The sequence below is a fragment of the Chionomys nivalis genome, chromosome 1, assembly GCF_950005125.1.
Source record: "Chionomys nivalis chromosome 1, mChiNiv1.1, whole genome shotgun sequence".
NCBI lineage: Eukaryota > Metazoa > Chordata > Mammalia > Rodentia > Cricetidae > Chionomys > Chionomys nivalis.
The window spans coordinates 164,069,982-164,095,688 of NC_080086.1; the positions used below are offsets into that span (position 1 = coordinate 164,069,982).

Sequence of the window (25,707 nt, forward strand, 5' to 3'; positions counted from 1 at the left end):
AGGAGCATCTCCTGATGGTGAAAGATGCTCTCTCACACTGACAACGGCATTCCACTCAGAGTCAAGCCCGACCAATATTTACTTATCCTTGCTATGTGCCAAGCAGAGGGTAAGCCTGCAAGGGAAAGAGGAAACCCAGGAACGTGCTAAATGTTCAGGGGCGTCAACCACAAATTTTCTAGCAAGAATCTTCGTGTTGAAAGATTGATTGACAGTTGCCCAAACGTCTTGCTAATATTTATGCTATTCATGCTATGAATCCCCATCTTGCTATTCTTCGGCAGAAAGACTATGCTCATGAAAATTGCATGAGGCTCTTAGGAAATTTGGGAGTGGGTGGGGCTACTGCAACCTGTGCTTGGGGTGATGTCTAGATGGTGGGAGACGGTTCGGGGGCTGGCATTTGTTCTACAGTTCACACCAGGGGTAGGCACACTGATAGGAACCTCTCCCTACTGTTCTTCCCTTCCCTGCTTCCTATCGCTTCCCACTGGCCCTGGAAAGCTCAGAATGGGAGACTCATAAAGGACGGCCCCTTGTGATGTGAGGGGCTGGGAGGGTGGAGAAAGAAAAGAGAGAGTGATGCCAAATTAGGCTCCATTCTGTTTCCAGGCTGCACCCTATTAAAATAGTTACCTCTTCTGCTGCTTGCTGGTCCCGTAAGGCAATCACATTCCTAATGAGTTTGTTAAAAAAGCCATTCAGCTCATCTCGGTTCTTATTGGGCAGAATCCGGGCCAATGGGACCATTATGGATGGAAATGATACTTGAAAGAGAAAAACAAGAGTGGCGTTGAAGGGGGAGCGATAATGAGCCGGGGCTATTAGACTCCTGTTACTAAGAAGCAAGTGCCAGTCTTGAACTGGTGTCCTTGGGAGCCCGTCTTCCTTACAGACTCAGAGTTGCTCATGGCAGGGCTCGAGCTGACTTGAGCTCTGCCCTGTGTCCCGTCCTCTACGCGTGGTAAACCCTCACCGAATGCTCGCGCAATAAAGTCAGTCCTCGTGTGCGCCTGGCCTTGCAAACCCAATTTCACACTTAGCAAGGGCTATCTCCAATCTCAGATGGGGTGGGGGACAGAATAGGTGACCGACAGTGTGTCAAGATTTAACAAGAGGGTAGAAGTACATCAACTTTGTTAACTTTCTGGCCATTCGTGTTTGCCTTTCTCTGGAATCAGTGTTCCCGCAGCGGTCACTGGAATTGTCCTTAAGACATGCTGCTGTAGCTGCTGGCAGGGATACGGTTCCATCTGCTGTGGGCACTCCCCTGTCTTGCAACATTGCAGCCTGGGTCCTTAGGACAGGGTTCCCTGGATCGAGACGGGATTTCGAGTGAGGAGATAAGAAAACAAAACAAAAAGCCGTAGGAAATGAAAGAGTTGGGGTTCTAGTCTTGACTTTGCCTTCCTATGCACCAGTTTTCTGGTCCTGGTGTGACAGAGACCAGGGTTACCTGTATTGGTGACAAGTCACCAGGAAGACAGAGTCTTTGCAAGTCAACTCTCAGAGACTTCTGAGGAACCTTTCCTAGCGGGGGCAGGGGGACTCTACCCTGCAAGCTTTTCCGTGAGTTAGAGTCTGGTCTCACCACCCTGGGTAGGGGATGCACTCACAGATTAAAGCCAGGAGGGGCCTGGGGATACTGAAGGCAAAGAAACGCCGGCAGTGTTGTACGAACGGGTCTTCTGGAGCGTTCTGGGAGTCCACCTGGGTGCCGAAAGCTACACTGGCCACCACGTTTGTGGTGTAACAACAGTAACACCTGTGGAGAGAGAGAGAGAGAGAGAGAGAGAGAGAGAGAGAGAGAGAGAGAGAGAGAGAGAGAGAGAGAGGATGACATTTGAAAGATACCACATTGACCTTCCCAGAGTGCACCCCTCATGGTCTGCACGGCTGGTCTAAGCAGCACAGAGGGACTTCCAGGGGAGCTGAGCTGGGCAGTGGAAGGGAGGCTTCCTGCAGCAGCAGAGGATGAGGGAAGCCTTACCAAGGAGCTACGGGAGAGAAGGTGAGGGCATCACTGACTCAATCCTTAGGACTGAGTTGAAGACCAAGGTGCATACCTTCCAGGGGAGGGGGCCTTCCCGTGCGGAGGGAAATAGGAGCCCCCAAACCTAGGGGCTTTCACCCCCATGCGTGCAGAGCTCTTCTCAGGTCAGAATCTAGTAATTAATTGACACTTGTCAAATGGGCATTGATGAATGACCCCAATTAGCTCATTACTCCCCCCCCCCCTTCCCTTCTAATGATGTGGAAGACTTTTGTTTTGCTTTCTTTCCCTCCCTCCCCCTTCCCCTCCCTTCTTTAGACCCTGGCTAGTCTTTGCCTTCTCTGCGCTGGCACTAAGGCGTATTCCACTATGCCTGGTGACTTTGCAGCTTTTGAAAGTGCGGCAAACAAAGCGAACAAAAGCAAGGGTTCTTCTCACTCGAGTGGGGTAGCAGAAAACTCTGGGCAGGCTTTCAGGATCTACTTATATTATTACCGAAAACACACATTGCCTTTTCCAAACAAACAAAAGGAACTGTGTCTTCCAGTGGCCATAGAAAATTTAACCTTAGGATAGGAGGCCTGTCCCTCCCAAAGGCCATTTTAAACTAGCATTATTCTTTCATAAAATGTTATGTATTTATTGTTATTGTGTACGTTTGTGCATGGTGTGTGTGTGTGTGTGTGTGTGAATGTTTGCGTGACGGGGCATGGCGCCACAGTGCACATCACATGTGAAGGCCAGAGGACAACTTTGTGGAGTCGGTTTTTCCCTTCCACCATCGTCTCTGTCATCGGCACGTTGAAACGGCACGTATTTGTGTGGGGTCAGGTGGCCTCTTCCTCTGTGTGGTTTTTAAGGATCAAACTTGGATCACTAAGCTTTCCTGGCTTCCCTTAACCTCTGGGCCACCTCACCAGTCCTTAGAAGAGGGAAACAGATCCCATTATAGACGGTTGTGAGCCACATGAGTTGCTGGGAACTGAACTCAGGAGCTCCGGAACAGCCGCCAATGCTCTCAATTGCTGAACCATCTCTCCAAATCCCTTTTCCTTTTCTTTCAGGCATTGCCATCTTAAGGTCTTTTGAAGGAGGCTAACAGCTGGGTTATTAATATTCCTCTATAATTACAACGTCTGTGTTTGTCATGGATACAGATACACTTAGATTCTCTTCTGCACGAGTTCGGCAGTCACTGGCTTGTCAGTGGAGAATGAATGTCGTGACTTGATGACTCTAAATTTTTTTTTTTAATATTTATTTATTTATTATGTATACAATATTCTGTCTGTGTGTATGCCTGCAGGCCAGAAGAGGGCACCAGACCCCATTACAGATGGTTGTGAGCCACCATGTGGTTGCTGGGAATTGAACTCAGGACCTTTGGAAGAGCAGACAATGCTCTTAACCTCTGAGCCATCTCTCCAGCCCCGATGACTCTAAAATTTTGACTGCTCTTATTGAAAACATTCCTACGATCGATCACAGATTCCCCTACTGAGGCAATAACTACGCATGACTCCAGAAGGCATTTCCACCAGCCCCTCATACTTAATGACCCCAGGATTGAAGAGCGATTTGCTTTGCTTTGCTAGCCGAGAAGGCCACCTCATCTTCCTCCACCTTCTGCGCAATCTGAGAGAGCGTGGCGGAGAAGCTCCGTCAACAGTTGGGCACCATGGAAATGCTGGCGTTGACTACGCTGTGATTTTATTAGCGGTGATAGTTCTGAGTCAGCTGGGGCTGATCTGCAGCCATCCTGGTCCCAGGCTGCCGGCAGCCATGGTTTAGCATAAAGCATCTAAAGGCTGCTAGGAGAAAAGTCAGTCACTTGAATTGCCAGCTGTATATACTTAACATCGTCCTCCTGCCCGCCACAGAGCTGTGGCTGCCATGCATAAATGATCCATGACTTATTTATTTATTAATCCATTTAGCTCAACTGAGAATTGAAACCAGGGCCTTGCACGTGCTAGGCAAACACTCTATTCTATTGAACTATATATTGAACTATCCCTCACTTTTACTTTTTTATTTATTTATAATTTTTAGAGATTTAGCTATTTGTTTTATGTGCATATGTGTTTGCTTGAGTGTATGTATGTATACCACCGCATGCCTGCCTTGTTCATGGAGGCCAGAAGGCACTGGATGCCCGGAATAGAAGTTACAGACAGATGTGAGCCACTTGACGTGAGAGATAGGAATTGAACCCACATCTTCTGGAAGAGCAACAAGTGCTTTTAACTGTGGAGCCATCTCTCCATTTCCTTAGCTTTTGATTTTGAGATAGGGTTTCACTAAGTCGCTCAGGCAGGCCTTGAACTTATGATCTTCCTGCCTTCATTTTCTGAGCAGGTCAGATCATATGCTTTGCTTACATTATTATTATTTTAATTTTTTTCGAGGCAGGGTTGCAGGTATCTCAGGCAGGCCTTGAATTCCCCATGTAGCCAGTATCCAGAATACGGAGCTACAGGTGTGTAGTAACACGCCAGGTTTCTTGTGATGTTAGGAGTTAATCCCACGGCTTTGAACATCCCAAGCAAACATTCTACTAACTGAACTATAGCCTCAACCTCATGACTCACTTTTTTCGACCCAGGTCTCACTGTGCAGCCATTGCCTGAAACTCACTATATAGACCAGGCTACCTTCAAACCGACAGAGATCTACTTGTTCCTGACTCCCAAGTGCTGGGATGAAAAGCGTGTGCCACCACAGCTGGCCTCACAATCTTTCTTGATGTGAGAGATCAGGAACTTTCCCCAAAGTCCCTACCCTTTCTGCCCTGGCATGCCTCGCCTCACCCATCATGTCCACGGAGGCAGAGGACAGGTCTATTCAGGGACTAAGCAGGTGGCATCCCTGGCTCCAGTTGCTTCGTGCCATGGTTTAAGCAGGCTTCTTTTCATTAACCGGCCCATCTGTGCCGTTGGGAATGCCTGGCAATTCCAGCTTCCTACTCCCAAGATACCTGTCCAGCAATTATGTACAGTCACAAGAGCCAGCGACTCAGGGCTGCGACTCCTCACCTGTGACGGGGTCCTTACCTCTGGATGTCGAATGTGTCTCTGGATACCGCATAGCGTTTTAGGTGAGCCAGGAGACATTCACAGGCTTGGCTGATGAGAGGTGTCATCTGACAACAGATAGCAGAACTGTAATTAGGGCATCATGCCTAAATCGGCTGCAGATGATGGACAAGGCTACACGCAGTACTTTCTAGAAAAACAGACTGTGCTTCAAAGGTACTTTTTGTGAGGCTAAGATTAAGGAAGTACCCACAATATCTGTAAATACAGTGTCTATAAACACCTATTTAAAGCTTAAGCTAGCTTTCTGTGGCAGAAACACAAAAGAAGAAAGGCTCAAAAGTAAATCTGGTGAAATAATTATGAAAGTGATTACTAAGTGTTTAGACAAAACTTCAAATCAGCGCTCAGCTTCCTGACACGTGGTTAGGATTAGTGAGCAAGTAGACCACACTCTGTACGTCCTGGCCCTGAACTACCCCAACTCTGTGCATGCTTGCTCCAGTTAAGCTTTCAGATCTCCCACCAGAACACAGAATAGTATCATCTAGAGGAGCTCAGGGTCAGCCGTTCCAACTTCTTAATTAACCCAGAAGTTATCTGGATGGTATTTCTGAGAGATGGTTTCTCATTTGTGTTTCAGCTGCTTGAGCCTTCCTTCCAAGACAGGGTAACTCGACCTGCACAAGGCAATTGTTGGCTTCTTAATATTAAAATACTTGATTGGGGACAATTTCTATCACCAAGAGAAAGGTCTAGAGAGCTGTTCTTTGCACACCTATGCAGTGCCCGCTGGCTTTAACACATTTAGATTGCAGGTTTGGCTGCCCATCACTTTGACTTCCAACAGATCAGATGGGTAGAATTCCTTATGGTCTTTTGCCCTCGCCTGTATATTTGTATATCCTATATATATTATATACATGCTTGAACTGTCAAGGGGGATCATTTGAACTGGCACACATTCTAGAATAGTATCATAGCCGAGGCAACGTGCTATTGTAGGTTCTTTTGCACATTTATGGAAATCCTACTTTGAAATGGTGCCTAATGTTTAGTTTTCATTGTTATTATTAAGAAACTTTAAAGCTATGTTTAAATTTTAAAAAATTGGAGTTTATTTTATTTTATGCGAATGGGTGCTTTGCCTGTGTGTATGTGCATCACACGCCTGCCTGCCTAGTCCTGCAGAGGCCAGAAGAGGGCAGCAGATCCCCCGGAACTGGAGTACAACATAGGCACAGGCAACTAAGGTTGGGCTCTCTACAAAAGCAATACGCTCTCTTAACCCTAGGTCGTCTCTCCAGCACCTGGCTGTCATTGTTTTGATGCTAGAATATGAAGTGCCTGAAGTCAGGGGAGGTTTCTGTCTGTTTGTTCTATTTATTTATTTAATTATTTATTTATTTATATCTCTAGAACCTGCAACAGAACCTGGCACATGCAGTTCTGTGTTGGGTGAATGGATGGATGGGCAGATAGATGATTTTCAATGATTATGCAGTATCTGCTTTTTGCTCTTCAAATCTTAAGATATTGGGGAGAACTCAGAAAATGTTAATCTACTTGTGAGATATGTTATTGAATCGAGGAAAAAATTCAGCTCCCTCTATTGCAGTTTGGACAGTAAGCATCCCCTTAGGAGAGTATGACCAAGAGGTGGTGAGCCCGTAGCTAGCTGGGCCTAGTGGAAGCTCTCTAGGCTACTAGGAATGTGCCCCTCAGTGGATGATGGGCCCGGCCTTTTCCTCATTCTATCTCTCACTTCTGGCCTTGAGGTGAGTGGTTTTGCTCTGCCATGTGCTGCCGTCAGGGGCCACCACAGAGCCAACAAAAGGGATCCGACTAGTCACACACTGAAACCTTAAAAACTGTGAGCCATATTATAATGACTTTTCTCTTGAGTTGATGGTTACGAGTGTTCGTTATAGTGATGGGAAGCAGACTTGTGTGTATTACAACTACCTCTCTGCTTTCGAAAGTTTGCACACCTTTCTCTATTCTTACTGCTTCTCTTTTTTAAAAAAAAAAGTTATACTGGGCGGTGGTGGTGTATACCTTTGATCCCAGCCCTCAGGAGGCAGAGGCAGGTGGATCTCTGTGAGTTTGAGGCCAACCTGGTCTACAGAGCTAGTTCCAGGACAGGCTCCAAAGCTACACAGAAAAACCCTGTCTTGAAAAACAAAACAAAAAAAAAAAACAAACAAACAACAACAACAAAAAAGATTATTCTGCAATAGCAACCCATAGGTAGATCACGGTCCTATTTCAGACACTATCTAGTAAATAGTAAATTAATCACATTCTGTGATCTTCCTATTGCAAGCCAGTAGCAAGATCAGGTTTACATTGACCATTGCAGAAGATACACACTACAAACAAATATCAAAGTTCAGGTCAATGAAAGTCATGAGGTTTTTTCTCATGAATCATAACTGCATTAGCCCTTAGGGTCCATTCATTAGAAAGGCTTTGTGTTTCTTTTTAATTTTTTCCCCCTGTATTTTAAAAAAGTTTTATCTGTTTGGGTGTTTTACCTGCATATATGTCTACTAACCATAGGTGTACACTGCCTGAGGAGGCCAGAAGAGGGCGTCAGGTCCCTGGGACTAGAATTATAGACAGCTATGAGCTGCCATGTGGGTGCGGAGAACCAAACCCAGGTCCTCTGGAAGAGCAACTGGTCCACTGCTTCAACTTTCTAGCCGCAGGCTTTGCTTTTCTATTGCCTTTATTTCCATAAAAAGTTGTCTTCAGCAGTTCTGGGAAGAACAACTTTCTAAGTTGCCCTAAAACCCTGGGCACAGTGGGACAGTCTGAGCAGATGTTGAGATGGCAGGGGACGGCGTGGCTGTGTTGGATTTCTTTCGTTGACATCACGGTTCCCTGCCAGCTAGCCCCATATGCTCTGTGGGGACCGACTTATGACATTAGGGCTTCCTTACCTGCACTGGGGTAGGAGCCCTGTAGTAGGGAGCTGGCCTGAGAAGCCCGAGGGTTTCCTGTGGCTCAGAGTACGACAGTAGCCACTCCTTCTTTGTTCTATCTAAACTTTGGCAATGGTCTTCCAACTTTTCTTTTACTTCGTGGCTGTAATGACCAGCTCAAGCACAGACCTGTGGCCTGTCTCTGGACGGTTGCTTCAGGTATCTGCACAAATTTTCAAAATCTTTTGGCCAGGCTGGATAAACCCAAGTAAATACTCAGCTTGGTACCACTTTCCCAATAATTGGCAGGAGAAGGCCTTGTCAGCGATTGGCTGAAGTGGGAGTGCCATTGACCCAGCTGTCTGTCCTTACGTCTTTCCAGGAAAGAAATGCTCAAAGTGAATCTGACTTGTTATTGGTGACTCTGTGTCAACTCTTCATGACCGAGGTATTCTTTTCTAAATTCTCACAAACCTACCACTGAATAATCCACCATACAGGAATGCGTGTAGATGGGTTCCTTAAAATGTCTCCCAAACCATCATCCATCATTCCCAAGAAATCTGACTCTCTCTCTCTCTCTCTCTCTCTCTCTCTCTCTTGGTTTTTCAAGACAGGGTTTCTCTGTGTAGTTTTTTTTTAATTGATTTTATTGAGCTATACATTTTTTCTCTGGTCCCCTCCTTGTCTCTCCCCCTCTGTATAGCTTAGGAGCCTGCCCTGGTACTTGCTCTGTAGACAAGGTTGGCCTTGAACTCACAGAGATCGACCTGCCTCTGCTTTCTGAGTGCTGGGATTAAAGGCATGAGCCACCACCGCCTGGCAAAATCTGACTTTCTTAATATTTGGAGAACTCATTGCTATCTAAACTGCATCTCTCTTGCTAGCTTCTCTGGTTACCATTCCCAAGTTATCTTAAGGCATTTGTTCATTTACTCAGTACGCATGTGTGGGTGTGCACACGCCACAGTGACCTGTGGCACTCAGAGGACAACTTGCAGGCTGGCTTTCTCCTTCTACCTTGCGGCTCCCAGAGAAGAAACCAGTCAGCTTGGCAACAAGCGCCTTTACCTGCTAAGCCACTTGTAGCCCCTTCAATTATCCTAGTAAGCTTAGTTTTTCAAGAGAATCTTATTTTAATAAAATATTAAAAATAGAAGCCTTTTTTTTAACAAAAATGTATTTCAGAGGAGCATTTAAAAAAAAAAACCATCACCCACAAAAACCTGTCAGAATGAAAGTCTCCCTAGACATCAAGCTTAAACATCCTTATGCTAGTAAGAGAGATGCAGTATACAATTTGACTCATACAAACAACTCAGAGGCTAGACGCACGCCCTGTGTGTTAGGAGAGCTCTCTTACATGGGATCCAGGTACAGACCTGGGTAATTCAGAGGAGCCACGACCATCACTTCTCTCAAGCAGCCACGGCCAGCCGTCTACCGCCGCTTCTCCCCAGGAGCCACGGCCAGCCGTCTACCACCGCTTCTCCCCAGGAGCCACAGCCAGCTGCCTACCACTGCTTCTCCTCAGGAGCCACGACCAGCCGTATACCACCGCTTCTCCCCAGAAGCCACGGCCAGCCGGTCAGCCGCCTACCACTGCTTCTCCCCAGGAGACACGGCCAGGCGCCTACCATCACTTCTCCCCAGGAGCCACGGCCAGCCACCACCACCGCTTCTCCCCAGGAGCCACGGCCAGCCACCCACCACCGCTTCTCCCCAGGAGCCACGGCCAGCCGTCTACCGTTGCTTCTCCCACATGCATTTAACTAAAATGCTTTGTTGCTGGCTGATGTGATTGCAACTTTCTACTCTGCCATGCCTGCTATCAGTCACAACAGAATGGATAATGACGTTTTTATCTGGATTAATGTGGTATGAGATGGAGCATGCCATATGAAAGTGTTTTAAGAAATAACGCAGAGAACATACAACAAGAGTGGAGCATGAGCTGTGTGTTGGCTGGTAGCCATCATTTCCGTTTCTCTTCTTGTGCTATGTACCGCTGCTATAGAATGCCTTCTCTCACATGGGCTGCATACAAGCCGAAGCCCGGTGGCTTGGGCTTGTGGAAAGAGCTCCTTCTCTGAGTTTCCAGACAGGCAGGTGAATGTGGCAGATGTTTGGCCACGAGACCAGAAGGAACCCCTTGTTCTTCCACCCACATCTTAAGGCTTTGGCTTTGTTGTCTTTCATCTGTGTAGGACAATGAATGATTTTTATTTTTGTTTTACCCAACATTTTCAAGACGCACATATGTTGTACTTTCAATAGCATAAAATATTGATACCGCTTGGTTTTTAAAAATGGATTTCTTCTGGGGGTTGCTGTGGACTGAGTGCTTGTGTCCTCCTGAAACCCATATGTTGTTGATCTAATTCCCAGTGTAGCTGGAATGGAGACACAGCCTCTCAGGAAAATATTAGCATTAAGTGAAATGTTAAGGCTAGGGACCTTGATCCAGGGGTGATGGTGTGTGCCTGTAATTACAGCATCCAGAAGGCTGAGGTAGAAGAATTAGGACTTCTAGGCTAGCCTGCGCCATAATAGTGAATTTGAGGCCAGCCTGAGCCACACAGTGAGACACCGTCTCCAAAAGGGGATCTTGTGAGCACATAACAAGATGCGTGGCTCCCTGAAAACCACAAAAGAGAAGCCACCCAAAGTCACTACTGCCAGGACCCTGTTCTCCAGTTGCAGCCGGAGAGAAAACACCTATCTACTGTTTAAGCCATCCAGTCTATAGTACTTTGCTATTACAGTCTAAGTTGGCTAAGGCCAGGGTGACATTCCAACAGTCAAGCCTGGGCTGTCCCTAGAGGACAGAGTCAGAATATGGGACTGGGTGGTTGTTTGGGGACAAGGCACATTTGCTGAGAGTGAAGTGCCATCCTCAGTTTGGGAAGAAAATTCCCCAAAAAAGGAAGTTCTTGCTCAGCTTGGACTTTATTATATAAATTCAGCACCCAGTGTTTTTCAAAGGATTTGACCACCTGTCTCTGAAGAATAGTGTAGACACAAGGCAAGTGGTAAACTCTAATCTTTAGGAGCAGACAGAGAAGGCACCCTTTAGGGAGGTTGCCAGGAAGGGGCAAGGCATCCCCTGCTCAGGGGAACAGTCTCCAACATCTCTCCAAAATCCCACCTTTGGCATTCTTCTTGCGGGGGAAGAATTTGACTTGGGTAATTCACACTGGCTCCAAGCAGAGAAAACACTCAAAGTCATTGCCAGTGACTATGGCTCCATTCCCTGGAACTTCGTAGTTTCTTGCCAAAGACCTAAGCTTAGTGAGTTTATGTCTTCACCTGAGGGATGGGGATAATGGTGCCTCCCTTGATATGTTCTAACTATGATTAGAAACAAAATATGTAAAGGACCTCGCATAGTCAAGAGCTCCAAACATGGCTCCTGTCCTATGGAGGATCCATCTCCAGGCTGGTTTGAACATTGGGAATACTTCCCTCTGAACCTCTGGGCAGCCCTTCCTCATGGACAGCTCCCCACTGGGCCCACATGTTTGGTCTTATTATGTAAATGCTGCTTCTGACCCTTGATCTTGTTTTGCTTTTTGGTTTTTTTGAGGCAGGGTTTTATTGTCCTTGAACTCACTCAGTAGATCCGGCTGGCTTAAATTCACAGAGATCCACCTGCCTCTGCCTCCCAACTTGCTGGGATTAAAGGTGTGTGCACCATCACTGATGGCAGGCTTCCATGATTTAACACTTGGTCTCCAGATGGAGGTGTTGTTCTGGGAAGTAGGATCCTGATGGAGGAGGTAGGTCATTGGGTGGAACTCTGATTACTAACTGCAGATGCAATGTAACCAGCTGTCTCTTGCTTCTGCCTCTGTCCGTTCCATGCCATGATGGACTGTTTCCCTTAAACTGTGAGCCAGGATAAATCCTTTCTTAAATTGCTGTTGTCTGATGTTTTGTTACAGTAATGCAACACATAACTAATACACTATAAAATACAGGTTAAGAATTTGCTGGGGACCATGGGAAAAAAAGCAGCCATCTTCTAAATTTGGGTCTGTAGAAGATCATATCATTAAGCCAATCTACTTGAAGTGACACATCCTATCTATAAAGAAATTTATTGACATCTCTTTGACACATTGACTTTAGAATTTCATAGTGATGGAACCTGGTTATTTTTGTGTTCAAAAGTTTCATGAACATGGGAATAAGAATATCAGAACATCTGACTCCTGTCGCTTTCTCACCAGGTCCCGTATTTCCTTCGCCCCTCAATATATCTACTCTTGATTACAATTTCACTCTCTACAGAGCTGATACTATGAACACAAGGAAGGAAAAGAAAGGAAGGATGAAAGAATGAAAGAAGAAAAGAAAGACCTCAGCACTTAAAAGCCTTTGGAATCTAGAAGTTTGGCGGATGGCATCTCACTGAGGGTTGGGGAAGGAAGTATTTCTTGTTCAGGGAGTAGGAAAGAAAGGGTTTCGAGTTATATGACATTGCTAAAGCAATGAGCTCCACATGTTGATGGTGTATTGCTTGGTTAGTAATCTATCCAAGTGTGGAAAAAGACTAAGAAAGACAGAATAGAGGCTTGTGCCTGATCTCACACCCAGACCCTGGGAACCTGCCCACACCTGGACCCTGGGAACCTGCCCACACCTGAATGCTAGAAACCTGCCCACACCTGGACCTTGGGAACAACCTGCCCACATCTGGACCCTGGGAACAACCTGCCCACACCTGGTCCCTGGGAACAAGCTGCCCTCACCTGGACCCTGGGAACAACCTGCCCACATCTGGACCCTGGGAACAACCTGCCCACACCTGGACCCTGGGAACAACCTGCCCACACCTGGACCCTGGGAACAACCTGCCCACACCTCGTCCCTGGGAACATGTCCACACCTGAACCCTGGGAACCTGTCCACACCTGGACCCTAGGAAGTTGCCCACAGCTGGACCCTGGAAACCTGTCCACACCTGGACCCTGGGAAGCTGCCCACACCTGGACCCTGGGAACCTGCTCACACCTGGATCCTATGAACCTGCCCACACCTGGACCCTGGAAAAAACCTGCCCTCACCTGGTCCCTGGGAACCTGTCCACACCTGGACCCTGGGAACCTGCCCACAGCTGGACCCTGGAAAGCTGCCCACACCCAGACTCTGGGAATCTGCCCACACCCCTTGGCTAGGTAGTATACAAGAGAGACCAAATGTATCATTTACAGTTCTCCTCATCTGCTCCAGAAAGATTGCCTCATATGTCTGGGGACATCTGGCATCTTGAAGGCGAAAAAGCAAAATGGAGTGCTTTCTCCCACCAGGGAGTTCTGAGCAAGTCACTCCTCCACTTCCAAATGTTTAACAGCTCTGACTCCCCTGGTACAGGGCCGTGGCCTCTGCATGCCTCAACCCACTTTTGCAATTCTTTTTTCTCCCCCTGGTGTCTTTCTTGCATGCTGTGTTCCAGCCTGAGCGAATTCCCCTATTCTCTGAGCAAGCCCTGTACTGCTCTGTCCAGACACCTGTGTACCTGTCTCATAACCTTCCTAACATTGACTGCAGTGATCCCAGTAGCAAGACTATTCCTTGCACCCCTTCCCCAAAGTAGTTTGTGGTTCTCCAAACAAGACAAGGGTTCCATCACCACCTTCCAGCACTTGCTATATTATGCAGTAATTTATGTATCTCACTGCCCTTCTACACTATGAATCTCTTAAAGATTGAAATCAACGAATGTCAGAGGCTAACCTTTCTTCCTGTGTGGTGCCACAGTTTGGATCTGGAACAGTTCCCGAAGGTCTCTGTATTAATGGTTTTGTCCAGGGTGCTATTGGGAAGCGATGAGACTTGAAGAGGTGGGGCCTGATGGGAGCCCGGAGGATGGTTGGGAGTGTGGTTTTGAAGGGAATCTGTGGGCTCTGCCCCTGGCCTCCAGTGGAAAGGTTGTGACCTGCCTGTGCTCCCCCTGTGATGCACCGCTGCCCCATTTCCTGAGCAGAGGCTTCAAAACAGTTTGTCCATCAGCAGAGGACTGGAATCCCCGGAACTCTGAGCTAAAAGTATCTTTTTTCCCTTTGGTACAGGGATCATCTCCGGTACTTGCTGTAGTACCTCACCACTGACTAACCCAGCAGGCCTGAGGGCATCCGTGTTGGAGATGTGCAGTTAGGGGGGGAAGAACATCTGGATGCATCAGGGTGAACTGCCTGAGACAGCTTTAAAAAGGAACACCTTGAAGTGCTCTGTTGACTAACAAATGAAAACTGATTCTAGCTAACGAAACTTATCACTTCCCTCATCCACGACCCCACCGCTAAAAGCCACCCAGATATGAAAAACATCCGCGACTCATTCTTATGCACCGTCCCCTGCTGATGTGCGCAGCTCAAGCCACCTAGATGAATAGTCAAGTGTCGTCTCCAGTAAGTCAGAGACTCCTGTCAAGGGTTGTGGCCAATTAGAACTTACTCCAGTGAGGAGGCGGCTGCTGATGTTGCCAAGCAACAGCCAAGCTGTAAAGCACATTTAGATGCTACTTTTCCATTGAACCTGCGGCAAGTTGGGAGTGACATTATGATTCCAGCAAGGAAAGACAAATTATAACCCAGGATGGGGTATCAGTGATGAGGAGTGTGTTTTCTTTTAAATGCAAATGGAAAAATGAACATTTTTAAAAGTAGAATTTAAACAGTATATCATTATTCTGATTTTAATTAGAAGATTAGGTGTCAGTAGGATACAACTGAGTCTGAGGATAATGGTCTCACACTGCTAGATAAATACTCAGCCCGGAACATGGGCAATTGGTCAGACAGAGACAATGTATTTTTGGACTCTGAAGTATTTATTGCCACAGCTACTCTGGTTTATAATGACTTTTATTTTTATTGTTCTGATGGATTAAGAAATAAAAGCAAATATTAAAAGTAAACCGCCGGCAGGGATGCTGCCAAGTAAAAGCTGCTTGCTCCAGCGTTATCAGAAAACTCTCTTCTGGCGTAGAAGCCCCCGTACTGACTGCCTGAAGAGTTTATGCAGGGAATTTAAGGGCCAAACAAAGTCCAAAGCCACGACGATGACTGTAATTGTGCAGAGACTTTCATATTGAAATGGTCCCAGCCACGCGTTCACTCATAAGTTCACTGTATCAACGTGAATTTTTAAAAATTGTATCCACTCTTGGGCCATACGTCTTCTCCCAGGCAGGAAAGGCCAATGGGAGTAATGAGCACATATGCCCCTGTCTATAAGACCCATACATTATTTCCTGCCTTCCCAAAAGGAAACATCTGGATGAAAGTGAAAAATTAGGCCAAGAGCTGCAGCCCTTGGTGCTGTCGAGATGCCAGCCTTCCTTGTGTGCATCACGTTGTGCAAACCGGCATCCGTGCACTGCTCTCTGAGTGGCTCGTTCATTCTTGGGTGACACCGACATCCTTAGGGTCTCACTTGTGAAGTTTCCCGGTCCCTGGTCGATGCTCGGTTATCCGGGCGAGGGAGCAAATGCCCACCACTGATAGAAGATTCTGAGGACAGAATGTATAAGCTGCCTGATAGGGACCGAACACTGTTACTAAGAGATCATGTGCAGAGGTTTGGTCTTCAGGACGGAAGCATCAGGGGGTGCTGTGGACTTTTGATAGGTAGGTTACAGGGAGCGTGTGTTTGAAGGGCATTGTGGGACCTCTGCTCTGAGTCTAAATGTGAGCGTTTGCTCCAGCAGGCGCTCGTCACAGCGTGGAGGCCAAGCCAGGAAAAATCATTGATTTTGGACTTTGACTTTGCTAAACAGCGAGCTAACTAGATATTTTACCATGATAGATTGTCTGCTTGATTATCTCACTGTAGAGCCAAGTTAGGAACAGGCCTTTGGACCCCAGAAGGGAGCCCAACTCATCATCACATCAATGCAAGGACTTTCACAGACTCCTGTAAGATTGCGTGAGTCCGTGGGAGAGTAGCAGGTGACCTTCGGGTACCCAACAGGAGAGAGTGCATTGAGGAGGAGTCTGTGAAAGTCTTCCAAGCTGGAAGAGTTTGGAGAGAAACACAGATGTGCAGGTTCCACTCTATCTTCCCTCTTTCTGATTAGTTATGACATTTAAAAATGAAAAAAAGCACTAACCTGCCCTGAGGGCATCCTGTTATTTATGTGTTTCCGTTGGAGAAGTATGGATTTGGTTTCAATTTTGTTTCCTGAAATTAAACCCGTTTACTTCCTGGTTCACAGTAAAATCGCACGCGACTCCAGGAGAACTCACAGCCGTTGGTAAGGAGTCTAGTGAAAAACTGTCAAGGCCTAAATAAATCTCCCAGCTGCCCTTTGAAAATCGCAAACATTTTTGGAGGATGGGTGGGGAATCTGGCAAGTTAACCAGGCAAGATTTTCTCTAACGACAACGAAAATCAGTTATGTTCTAAGCAACACTGGGTAATCCGTCCTATAAATCCTAATCACTAGTCTGTCCCCATGCTATGAGGCCGCTGGTTCCGTCTTCCTGAAGCAGGAGGCATCAATCATATTTGCTCTGACTTTACCTCTCTATATTATCCCCACTAAGACTAAAGCCAAAAGAAATTTATTTTGAAATGAAAATGTGACCTCATTTGACTCTCAGCTTTTCCAAACAAACAAAAGCCACCCAAACACACATGAGCACACATACACACAAACGTGTACGCACACATGCGTGTGTGTCAAGTGATTCTGAGCACTATTGACTGAGGCAGCCTGACCGAAGAGATGAAGCTGGTGGGTGGTTACAGTCTAAGAAGGCCTCCAGAAACCAACAGGGAGCGAGGAAAGAGGTGCGTGGCATGCCGGTGCAGGGGGGAGAGCGTAGCTACCAAGGTGCCAAAGGAAAAGTCTCACACTTCCAAGGAGAAGCAGACTATTTATTTATTCATTTAGAATAAACCCTGGGAGTGGGATAATAAACCCTGGAGTTTGGTGACTAAAATCCAAAAGCTTTTTATTCAGGAAGGACGAGAAACATTGAGGTTGCGTCGCTCTCTCCAGGTAGCTGTATGCCTAGGCTCAGCATCCTGGCACTGTCTCGTTTTCTGTGGTCTTTATGACTCCTTTTTTCTACCTTCATGTGCATAGCTTGTGGGTTCGTGAGGAGAAAGCCAGCAATCTACAACATCCTCTTGCTTAGCCTTTCTTTTCTAATTCTGTGTATGTGTCTGTATGTGGCTATGCGTATGCAAGTGTGGCTGCCCAAAGAGGCCAGCAGCATCAGATACCTTGGAGCTGAAGTTCAGGGGGCTGTGAGCCACTTGATGTGGGTGCTGGAACCAAACTTGAGTCCTCCAGGACAGCAATGTGGACTCTTAACTATGGAGCCGTCTCTCCAGTCCCTTGATTTTTTTCTTGATAAAATGACTTCCCTTTGATTTTTTTTTCTTGTCATACAGCATTCATTGAAACAGACAGAAAGTTTCTTAGTTCTTTGGTTTTTCATTCATCCTCTGAGCTACTGTTACTGAGTACCTATTATACATACACCTTATGTGTGCAGTTCAAAGTTCAAAAGAAGTTGTACTGGGAAAAGGAAAAGCTTTGTCCCCTGAATCATCCATGTAGCAGGATGAGACACACGGCAGATGCGGTAAACACATAAACGGAATGGATCCTTAGAGTCCCAGAGAGAAATGAGACAGAGAAGGCGGGCCCTGGGAAAGCAGTAGATGGGAGGCAGAGTGAAGTGGGGGGCACCAAACTTCACTGGCACCCTGGGCTGCCCCATCAGGCTATAGCAGAATCATGAAGGACCCACAGGTTCTCAGGCACCTTGATATTTTGATTCCACGGTACTTGGAGTAGCCAAGAAGAATTAGTTTTTGTTTGTTTGGTTTGGTTTTTTGAGACAAGGTCTCGTTATGAGCTTAGGCTGACTTCAAATCTGTAATCCTCCAGCCTCCCGCCTCATGAATGCTGGGATTATAGGCAACAAATTGTAATCTGCCCTGAGTCCCATAGTGAGAACCAATGAACTAGAGGAGAAAGGCCAAGGAAGTATCTAGAAACCATCAGGGTCACATCTGCCGGGGAAGGAGGTAGTCAGGACACAGTTCTTGGGCAGCCTGTCCTGTCTGCTATCTCCCAGGCCCTCTTCCACAAGCAGATAGGGATGGATGCTAAAGACTCAGGGAGGAAAAACACACACCAGCTTTGATAGGGGAGGGAGGACTCCGACAGTGTCCCTGGGTTGAGAAAGGGACTACTGAAGACTTCAGATTTTGTGACATCTCGCGCGGCCTGACAGAGCCTGTGAATTTGTCTGAAAGACGGCCTTGGCCTGGCTGTCCACCCAGAGCTCTCCCTGGCCACTCATGGCCAGCGCTTCCAATCCTAAGATGTGATTCAGCCCTGGGCGGTGCTTCACCATTCAGAAAACAGCCTCTCCCAATATGTAGTTTGAAGTTCACCATCTCAGACGTGGCCAGGACCTCCGGGATGGGAATTTGCATTTGAACAGGCTCCCCAATCAATTATACAGGAAAGTCTGAGAAACACTGTTCTACGTTTCTCCTGAGCGCCTCAAAGTGCCTCAAGCAGCATCCCGGGACAGAGCCAGGCATGCAGTTTGATCCTTTGATTGATGGTACCTGAGCATGTGGGACAACAGGGACGTGGAGGATGCTTTGCTTTCTGTACAATGGATAGACTGAGGACCCTGGTGGGCGAGGCACTTTGATGCACCACCTGGGCAAGCCTTGTACCTGGTCCGGCTCTTTGCTTCCCTTCGGAGAGAAGCCTGTTCCTTAAGAGAAAGAATGTGTGCTTCCTGTCTCTTACCTCATTCAACTTTTCAGGACGGAACGCAGACATCAAGGCACCTCTGACTTCTTCCCATCTTTTGTCGCGTAACATCAGGACGCTGTCTGCTACCGGCTTGGGTTCCAGACCCGAGGCCTGATGGAAAGTGACAAGCAGAGGGTTAGCACTCAGGGAGCCAAAGCCACCTTCGCGGCTAGCCTAGTTAGCTTTAACGGTCAAACAAGTCATCTGAGAAGGGGGTCTCAACTGAAGAACTGGACAGATCTGATTGGCTTGTGAGCCTGTCCGTGGAGGTTACCTTGTTTGTTAATTGATGGAGGAGGGCCCAGCCCACTGTGGGCAGCACTACTCCCTAGGCAGCTGGTCCTGGGCTTTATAAAAAGCACGAGCCAAGGAGCGAGCCAGCAACCAGCATTTGTCCATGGTTTCTGCTTCAAGACTATGAGTTCCTGCCTTGGTTGTGATCACAGATGGACCGCCATCTATCTGGAAATACAACCCAAACGGACTCTTCTGCCCCAAGTCAGAGTGTTTCGTCACAGAGACGGAAGGAAACCAGGACAGTGGCAATCGAAGGACATGATAAACACCCTGTTAAACTCTGCCAATAACCCAGACCTCGATTTCACGTGCAAGGACACAGAAAAGCATTGCAGTGTTCATGGACGAGGATCTAAGACCCACAGTTGGGGCCAGCAGGTGACAGATGGACAGATCTGCTAGCCTTGTCACAGAGTAGACAGTATCAGAATAACACAGTGGCCTCTGTGCGCCCTGAGGGCCCTTGTGAGGCCCTCTGACGATGACCAAAGCAGGTTTCCTAGGGTTGAAGGTCACATCTGGATTTTTGCGGAACGAGATTTGGGTTGTCTGAATTGACTGAGTTTGGCTCAGAGAGGACAGAATTATGTATCCATGTCCTTAGGACGCTGGAGGTGACAGAAAGGACTGCTGAACAAGTGTCCTTCAGAGGCACCCAGGAGAGAGGTTTCCAAGAGCTTATCTGCTGGGATGCTTCTATGCTCTGGCATTTATTGGGCTTTTCTTTTCTTTTTTTTAACTTTAATTTGGAAAATTCCACTATGAGTACTGTATTTACATCATCACCCTCCTTCTCCTCCCATGCCCACCCTGGCTGACTCCTTCACAAATTCATAATCTCTTGCTTGTCAATTATAAATACACACACGTATAAGTTTATAAGAATAATCTGCTGAGTTCATTTAGTATTGCTCAGATGCGTTTAGAGCTGACCGTTTGGGACTGAATAACCTGCTGGGCATCTCGTCCTTGGAGAAGACTGCTTCTCCCTCTCTCTGCAACTATTGACTGCTTGCAGCTCTTCATATAGGATAGAATCTCGTGAGATCTCCCCATATATGCTGATACATCAACTGGTGTCATTGTTTAGCTTTTGTTATTTTTCTATTTTTCTTTTATTGGGAAAATATGTTCCTTGCATACAATGCCTTCTGATTATGGTTTCTGCTCCCATTACTCCTCCCAAGGTCTTGCCACTTTCAGAGCCTGTGCAGGTAACAACATTATTGAGAATTCCTGGACTCACCTTCCCTGAGACTATCTCAAAGAGGGTCCCCTAATTCTTACGGTCTTTCTATCCCAGCTTCTTTGATGTCCCCCAAGCCTTAGGTGCAGTAATTTGTGTTATAGATGTATCAACTGGAACTGGGTACCCCATGGTCAGTTGTTCTCTGGGTTTTGACCAGTTGTGGTTTTCTGCAGTGGTCTCTGTTGACTACAAAAGGAAACCTATTTGATGAAGGGTGAGATATACATTTATCAAGCAGAGGATGAGATCTCCATTTCTATGTATGCCAGTCGTGTGTTGGAAGGTAGGCCTGTGGGTGTCTTTGTTTTATTCTTAATCAGCATAGATTTGTTAAAAGTCTAATATGGGCATCATAGCTTGAACTGTATCTCCAGAAACACTATATGTTAAGATCCTGATCCCCAGAATTCCATATTTGTCTATAGGGATTTTAAAAGGTACCTAAAATGAATAAAGCTCTTATGGTGAGTGAGCCCTAGTCTAGTGGGCTCGGTATCTGTATATTCTATAAGATTAGGACACAGACCTGAGACAGAGGACCATGGGGATGCAGAAGACAGTCATTTAAGCAAAGGAGACAGGTCACAGAAGATGTCACCCCCATACCCACTCAGACTTCCAGTCCATTCAGAACTATGACAAAACGCATTTCTGTGTGTGAGACCCTCAGTGTAAGATCCTCGGCTATGGTCTTTCCAGAAAGCTCATGGAATATCCAGGAGCTGGAGGAAGAGAGTATGGGGCAGGAAAGACTTGGCTTTGGCCCTTGTATTGGTTTGCTTTCTGTTGATATGACAAAGACTATGACCCAAAGCAGCTTGGGGAGGAAAGGGCAGGAAGTTGGAGGCAGGAACTGAGGCAGAGACCCGGGAGGAACACTACTCACTGACTTGCTCCTAATAGTTTCTTCAGCTTGCTTTCTGATACAACCCAGGGCGACCCGCCTAGGAATGGCTCTGCCCACAGTGGGCTGGACACTGCCACGTCACTCATTCACCATAGCTTTTTTAAAAATGCCCCCACAGTCTTACCTATAGGCAAATCTGATGGGGGCATTTTCACGGTTGAGGTTCCCCCCTCCCTGGATGATTCTAGCTTGTGTAAAATTGACAAAGAACTAATTGGCACGGCCCTCATGAGGCTGATAGTCGAGTGGAGAAGCAGAGAGCGATGAATATCATCACAGTTTATGAGAAAATGAGTTTCTCAATGGGAAGATTGGGTGTGGGGGCATGTAATGGGTTACTTGGTCAGGACGCCCGAGGATAAGCCGTTTAGAAACCGAGCCAGGAAACATACGAAGGCTTCCCTCCCTGGCCACCTTCTCCTTCCCATCCTCCCTCAATACATTCTCTTCCACCCTATGGCAGCTGTGGTTACAAACGATGCCCTCACTGTTCGTCAGTGTGGCCCCAGCTTTAAGGATGCAGGGGGATTCCAGGACTGAGGACTCGGCAGGACCATGTGTGCCATGGGGCTCTGCTATTTCCTTTCATGGTTTTAATTATAGCTGAAGCCTGAAGCCAGCCGTCATAATTCAAACGCCTTGTAAAAACTCCTATTTAGAGGGAAATTATAATTTTCTGATAAAATATGAACACTCAAAATAAGCCGTAAAACATAACTGCAAAGTATCTAGAGGATTTAATTATATATTAGAACCAAGTTGCTGGGATATTTTTCTGCAGAGGAACACCTCTCTATATTTAGAATGAGATTCTTTAGGAGTGCCGTGGCCACTAAATTATGGTTTTATGGAATTTTTGGAACATAATCTGTTTATTTAGGTTCCAGAGTCAAAGGAGGAAATCATACATTATGGATATTTATAGAGTAGCAAAGTCCCAGCCTGTGCCACACTGCTAAGACTTTTTAACTTGGAAAAAAGTGAGACACAGGTTTATATGGTTCTGCTAAAACAAACTCAGTTGTTGAGTCAGGGTCAAGGCTGAGTGGATTTGGTCCATCCTTAAGACTTAAGAAATGGGAGGCTAGGGAGCTAGCGGAATGCTCGCTGTACATTGAGGCCCTGAGTTGAACCATCAGAACCCACATTTAAAAACTTGGATGTGGTCGTGCACATGTAATCTTAGCACTGGGGATGTGGAAATGGGCGGATCTCTGAGGCTTGCTGGCCATCCAGTCCAGCCTACTCTGCAGGCAAGCTCTAGGACAATAAGAGATCCTGTCTCAAAACAAACAAAAGCCAAAGTGGATGGCACCTGTGTTTGACCTCTGGCCTCCACATGCACACTCCTGTGCACCTGTACATAGACAACTAAGAATTGGGTTCCTGTTGTCCGTTTTCTTATATTTAAAGGGAAACTACCTCACTCTCCATGCAGTATGTCATTAGACTCTCAGCTCATCCCCTTAGCCTCCTACAGCTTTAGACTAGAAAGATCTACTGGAGTCCTCTGTGGCTTTGTTTTTAGGGTTCTTTGTCAAAGTCAGGGGTAACCCTCGCAGGGGTATTTCATGTGTAAACATGTATTAGAACAAAAAGAACAGCAAGGTGGTCGCTTCATATGATGGCAAGAAGGAATTAATGTCAAGTATATTAGCTATTTTTCTCATGGCTCTGACCAAATACCTCACCAGAGGCAACTTGAGAGGCGGGGTTTGTTTGGGCTTATGGTTTGAGGGGATATAGTTCTTCATGGTGGAGGAGGCCAGCAGCAGGTGGCTCTGTGGTGGTCGGGGAGTGTGTGGCAGCTGCTTGTCCACATCTTAGTAGATCAGGAAGCAGAGAGGGGATAGAAAGTAGGTCATGTCCCCCAGCAACCCATTCTTCCAGCGAAGCCCTTTGTTCTGCACCTTCCCCCACCTCCCACACTCGCGCCACCGACTGAGGCTAGGTGTTCAGATGCATGAGTCCAAGGAAGAGGTTGCACAGCCAAGCCCTTAACCTTTGGCTGCTGTAGGCTTGTAGTCATCTAATGCAATATGTGCTCAGCCTAGCTTCAAAGGCTCCCCCAGCCTCACGGTTCTAACTGTTCGAAAGTCCAAAGTTTCTTCTGAGATTCAAGTTTGTGAGACATTGTAAAACAAACGACAAGCTGTACGCTTCCGACACCCAGAGTAAGCATTTCCATCTGCAAAACAGAGGGACGGGAGCGCAACAACAAAAGATTGGTTCTAAGCAAAACACAAACCTAGCAAGACAAACACTAAACACCACAGCTTTGTGTCTAATACCAGGGACTTTTGATGGCATCACCAGTGCTCCAAAGGACGCGAGAAGTCCTGCCTCTTGTTCTGTTGTCTGTAATACATGTGTTCTCTCCCTAGGGCCAGTTCCTCCCAGTGCTTGACGTTTGCCTGGTCCCATATTTCTGGCATCTCCAACAAACATCCTGGGATCTCCACTACAACTTAGGCTCCAACTTCGTAGCTTCATTCACCGTCTTCTCAAGAGCTTCTTGTGAGGAATCTAACTCTGCTGCATGTTCTCTGACTTTTGCTATTTTCTAGAACATTGGTGCAAGCTTTTATGACCCTGTCACGCTTGGCTTCCACATGCCTAAAAGACCAATACAGTGTCGACAAGGCATCCAGTTCTTCTAGTGGATGGAGATGGAGCCTAGCCCACTTGGGCAACAGGTGCACCAGGCTCTGTGTGCCTTCATGACTAGACCTGGGAAAAGCTTCCCTAGATGGCCGTGCCAAAACAGAATGTCCCATAGGTTCTCTTGGCTCGAGCACTTTCTTTTCAAATGAAAGACTTTCAAATAAGTTTGCATTGCTACACTCTGAAGCAGTCAGTGGATAGGATCTTGCTTTCATGTCCCTTTTCTGCTGTTCCAGTGAAAACCACGTGGTTTCTCCTCGATTCTGCCAATCTCTTTTATAATTCAAGCCATTTCATCCAAACCCTCCCTTACCTACCCTGTCTATAACTTTGACTGAATTTGTGTTTCTATCCTTACCAAACTACATCTTTTCCCATCCATCTGCTTTCTCACACTATAAACTTGTCTATAAGTAGTGATCAATAACCAAGCCACAGCCTGGATGATATGCTATGTTGAAAATTCCTCCACCAAACAGCTTAATGTATTACTTTTGAATTCTGCTTCATTTGTTTTTAGGACATAGATGTAATGTGGTCATATTCTTTGCTAGAACACAACATCTTGTTCTCCCTAGAAACTCCGTAAACCTGTCAGCACTGTCTATGTTTCTGTTGGCATTCTGATCTTCCTAACTTTTAACAGAACGACCCATTATATTACTATGTTCTAGGGCTTTCCTAGTCCATCACTCCAAACTCTTCCAAATTCTTTCCACAGACCTGTTCTAAAGGCCTCTGAACCACATGGTTGTGCAGTCAGAGCCACAGCTCACTTCTCAGTACTAGTTAGCTTTTCATCTTGTGGTTGTGACCATATACCCAACAGAAAGCAACTGTGACCATATGCCCAATAAGAAGTAACTGTGACCATATACCTATCAAGAAGCGACTATGCCCATATGCCCAACAAGAAGTGACTGTGCCCATATGCCCAACAAGAAGTGACTGTGCCCATATGCCCAATAAGAAGTGACTGTGCCCATATGCCCAACAAGAAGCGACTGTGTCCATATGCCCAAAGAGAAGCGACTGTGTCCATATGCCCAACAAGAAGCAACTGTGCCCATATGCCCAACAAGAAGCGACTGTGCCCATATGCCCAACAAGAAGTGACTGTGCCCATATGCCCAACAAGAAGTGACTGTGCCCATATGCCCAATAAGAAGTGACTGTGCCCATATGCCCAACAAGAAGCGACTGTGTCCATATGCCCAAAGAGAAGCGACTGTGCCCATATGCCCAACAAGAAGCGACTGTGCCCATATGCCCAACAAGAAGCGACTGTGTCCATATGCCCAACAAGAAGTAACTGTGTCCAAATGCCCAACAAGAAGTGACTGTGCCCATATGCCCAACAAGAAGTAACTGTGTCCAAATGCCCAACAAGAAGTGACTGTGCCCATATGCCCAATAAGAAGTGACTTGCCCATAAGCCCAACAAGAAGAAACTGTGCCCATATGCCCAACAAGAAGTGACTATGCCCATATGCTCAACAAGAAATGACTGTGTCCATATGCCCAACAAGAAGTGACTGTGCCCATATGCCCCAAAAGAAGTGACTGTGCCCATATGCCCATCAAGAAGTGACTGTGCCCATATGCCCATCAAGAAGTGACTTATAGAAGGAAAAGTTTACTTATGTTGGCAGAATAAGGGACAGCAAGGCAGAAGGTGGCTTTGTGGCCCTGGGAGTGTGGCAGATGCTTGGCCACATTTTAGTGGTTCAGGAAGTAGAGAGGCAACAGAAAATAGACCTGGGATATAAATCCCAAGGCCTATACTTCAGGGAACCACTTTCTCCAGCTAGACCACACTTCCTAAAGGTCCTAGTAT

The 25,707-nt window shown here is 46.6% G+C and overlaps 1 protein-coding gene across 1 annotated transcript in view; it reads right to left on the minus strand.

Moving 5' to 3' along the window:
- The window catches only part of Tbxas1 (thromboxane A synthase 1), a 167,794-nt gene that overhangs the window by 57,288 nt on the left and 84,799 nt on the right, over nt 1-25,707 (minus strand). The window contains exons 5-8 of the mRNA XM_057776626.1: nt 18,748-18,864; nt 5,047-5,135; nt 1,617-1,765; nt 637-767 (exon numbers count right to left, since the gene is read on the minus strand). Of these exons, the coding sequence (XP_057632609.1) occupies nt 637-767; nt 1,617-1,765; nt 5,047-5,135; nt 18,748-18,864 (486 nt within the window). The remainder of the gene's footprint in view (nt 1-636; nt 768-1,616; nt 1,766-5,046; nt 5,136-18,747; nt 18,865-25,707) is intronic.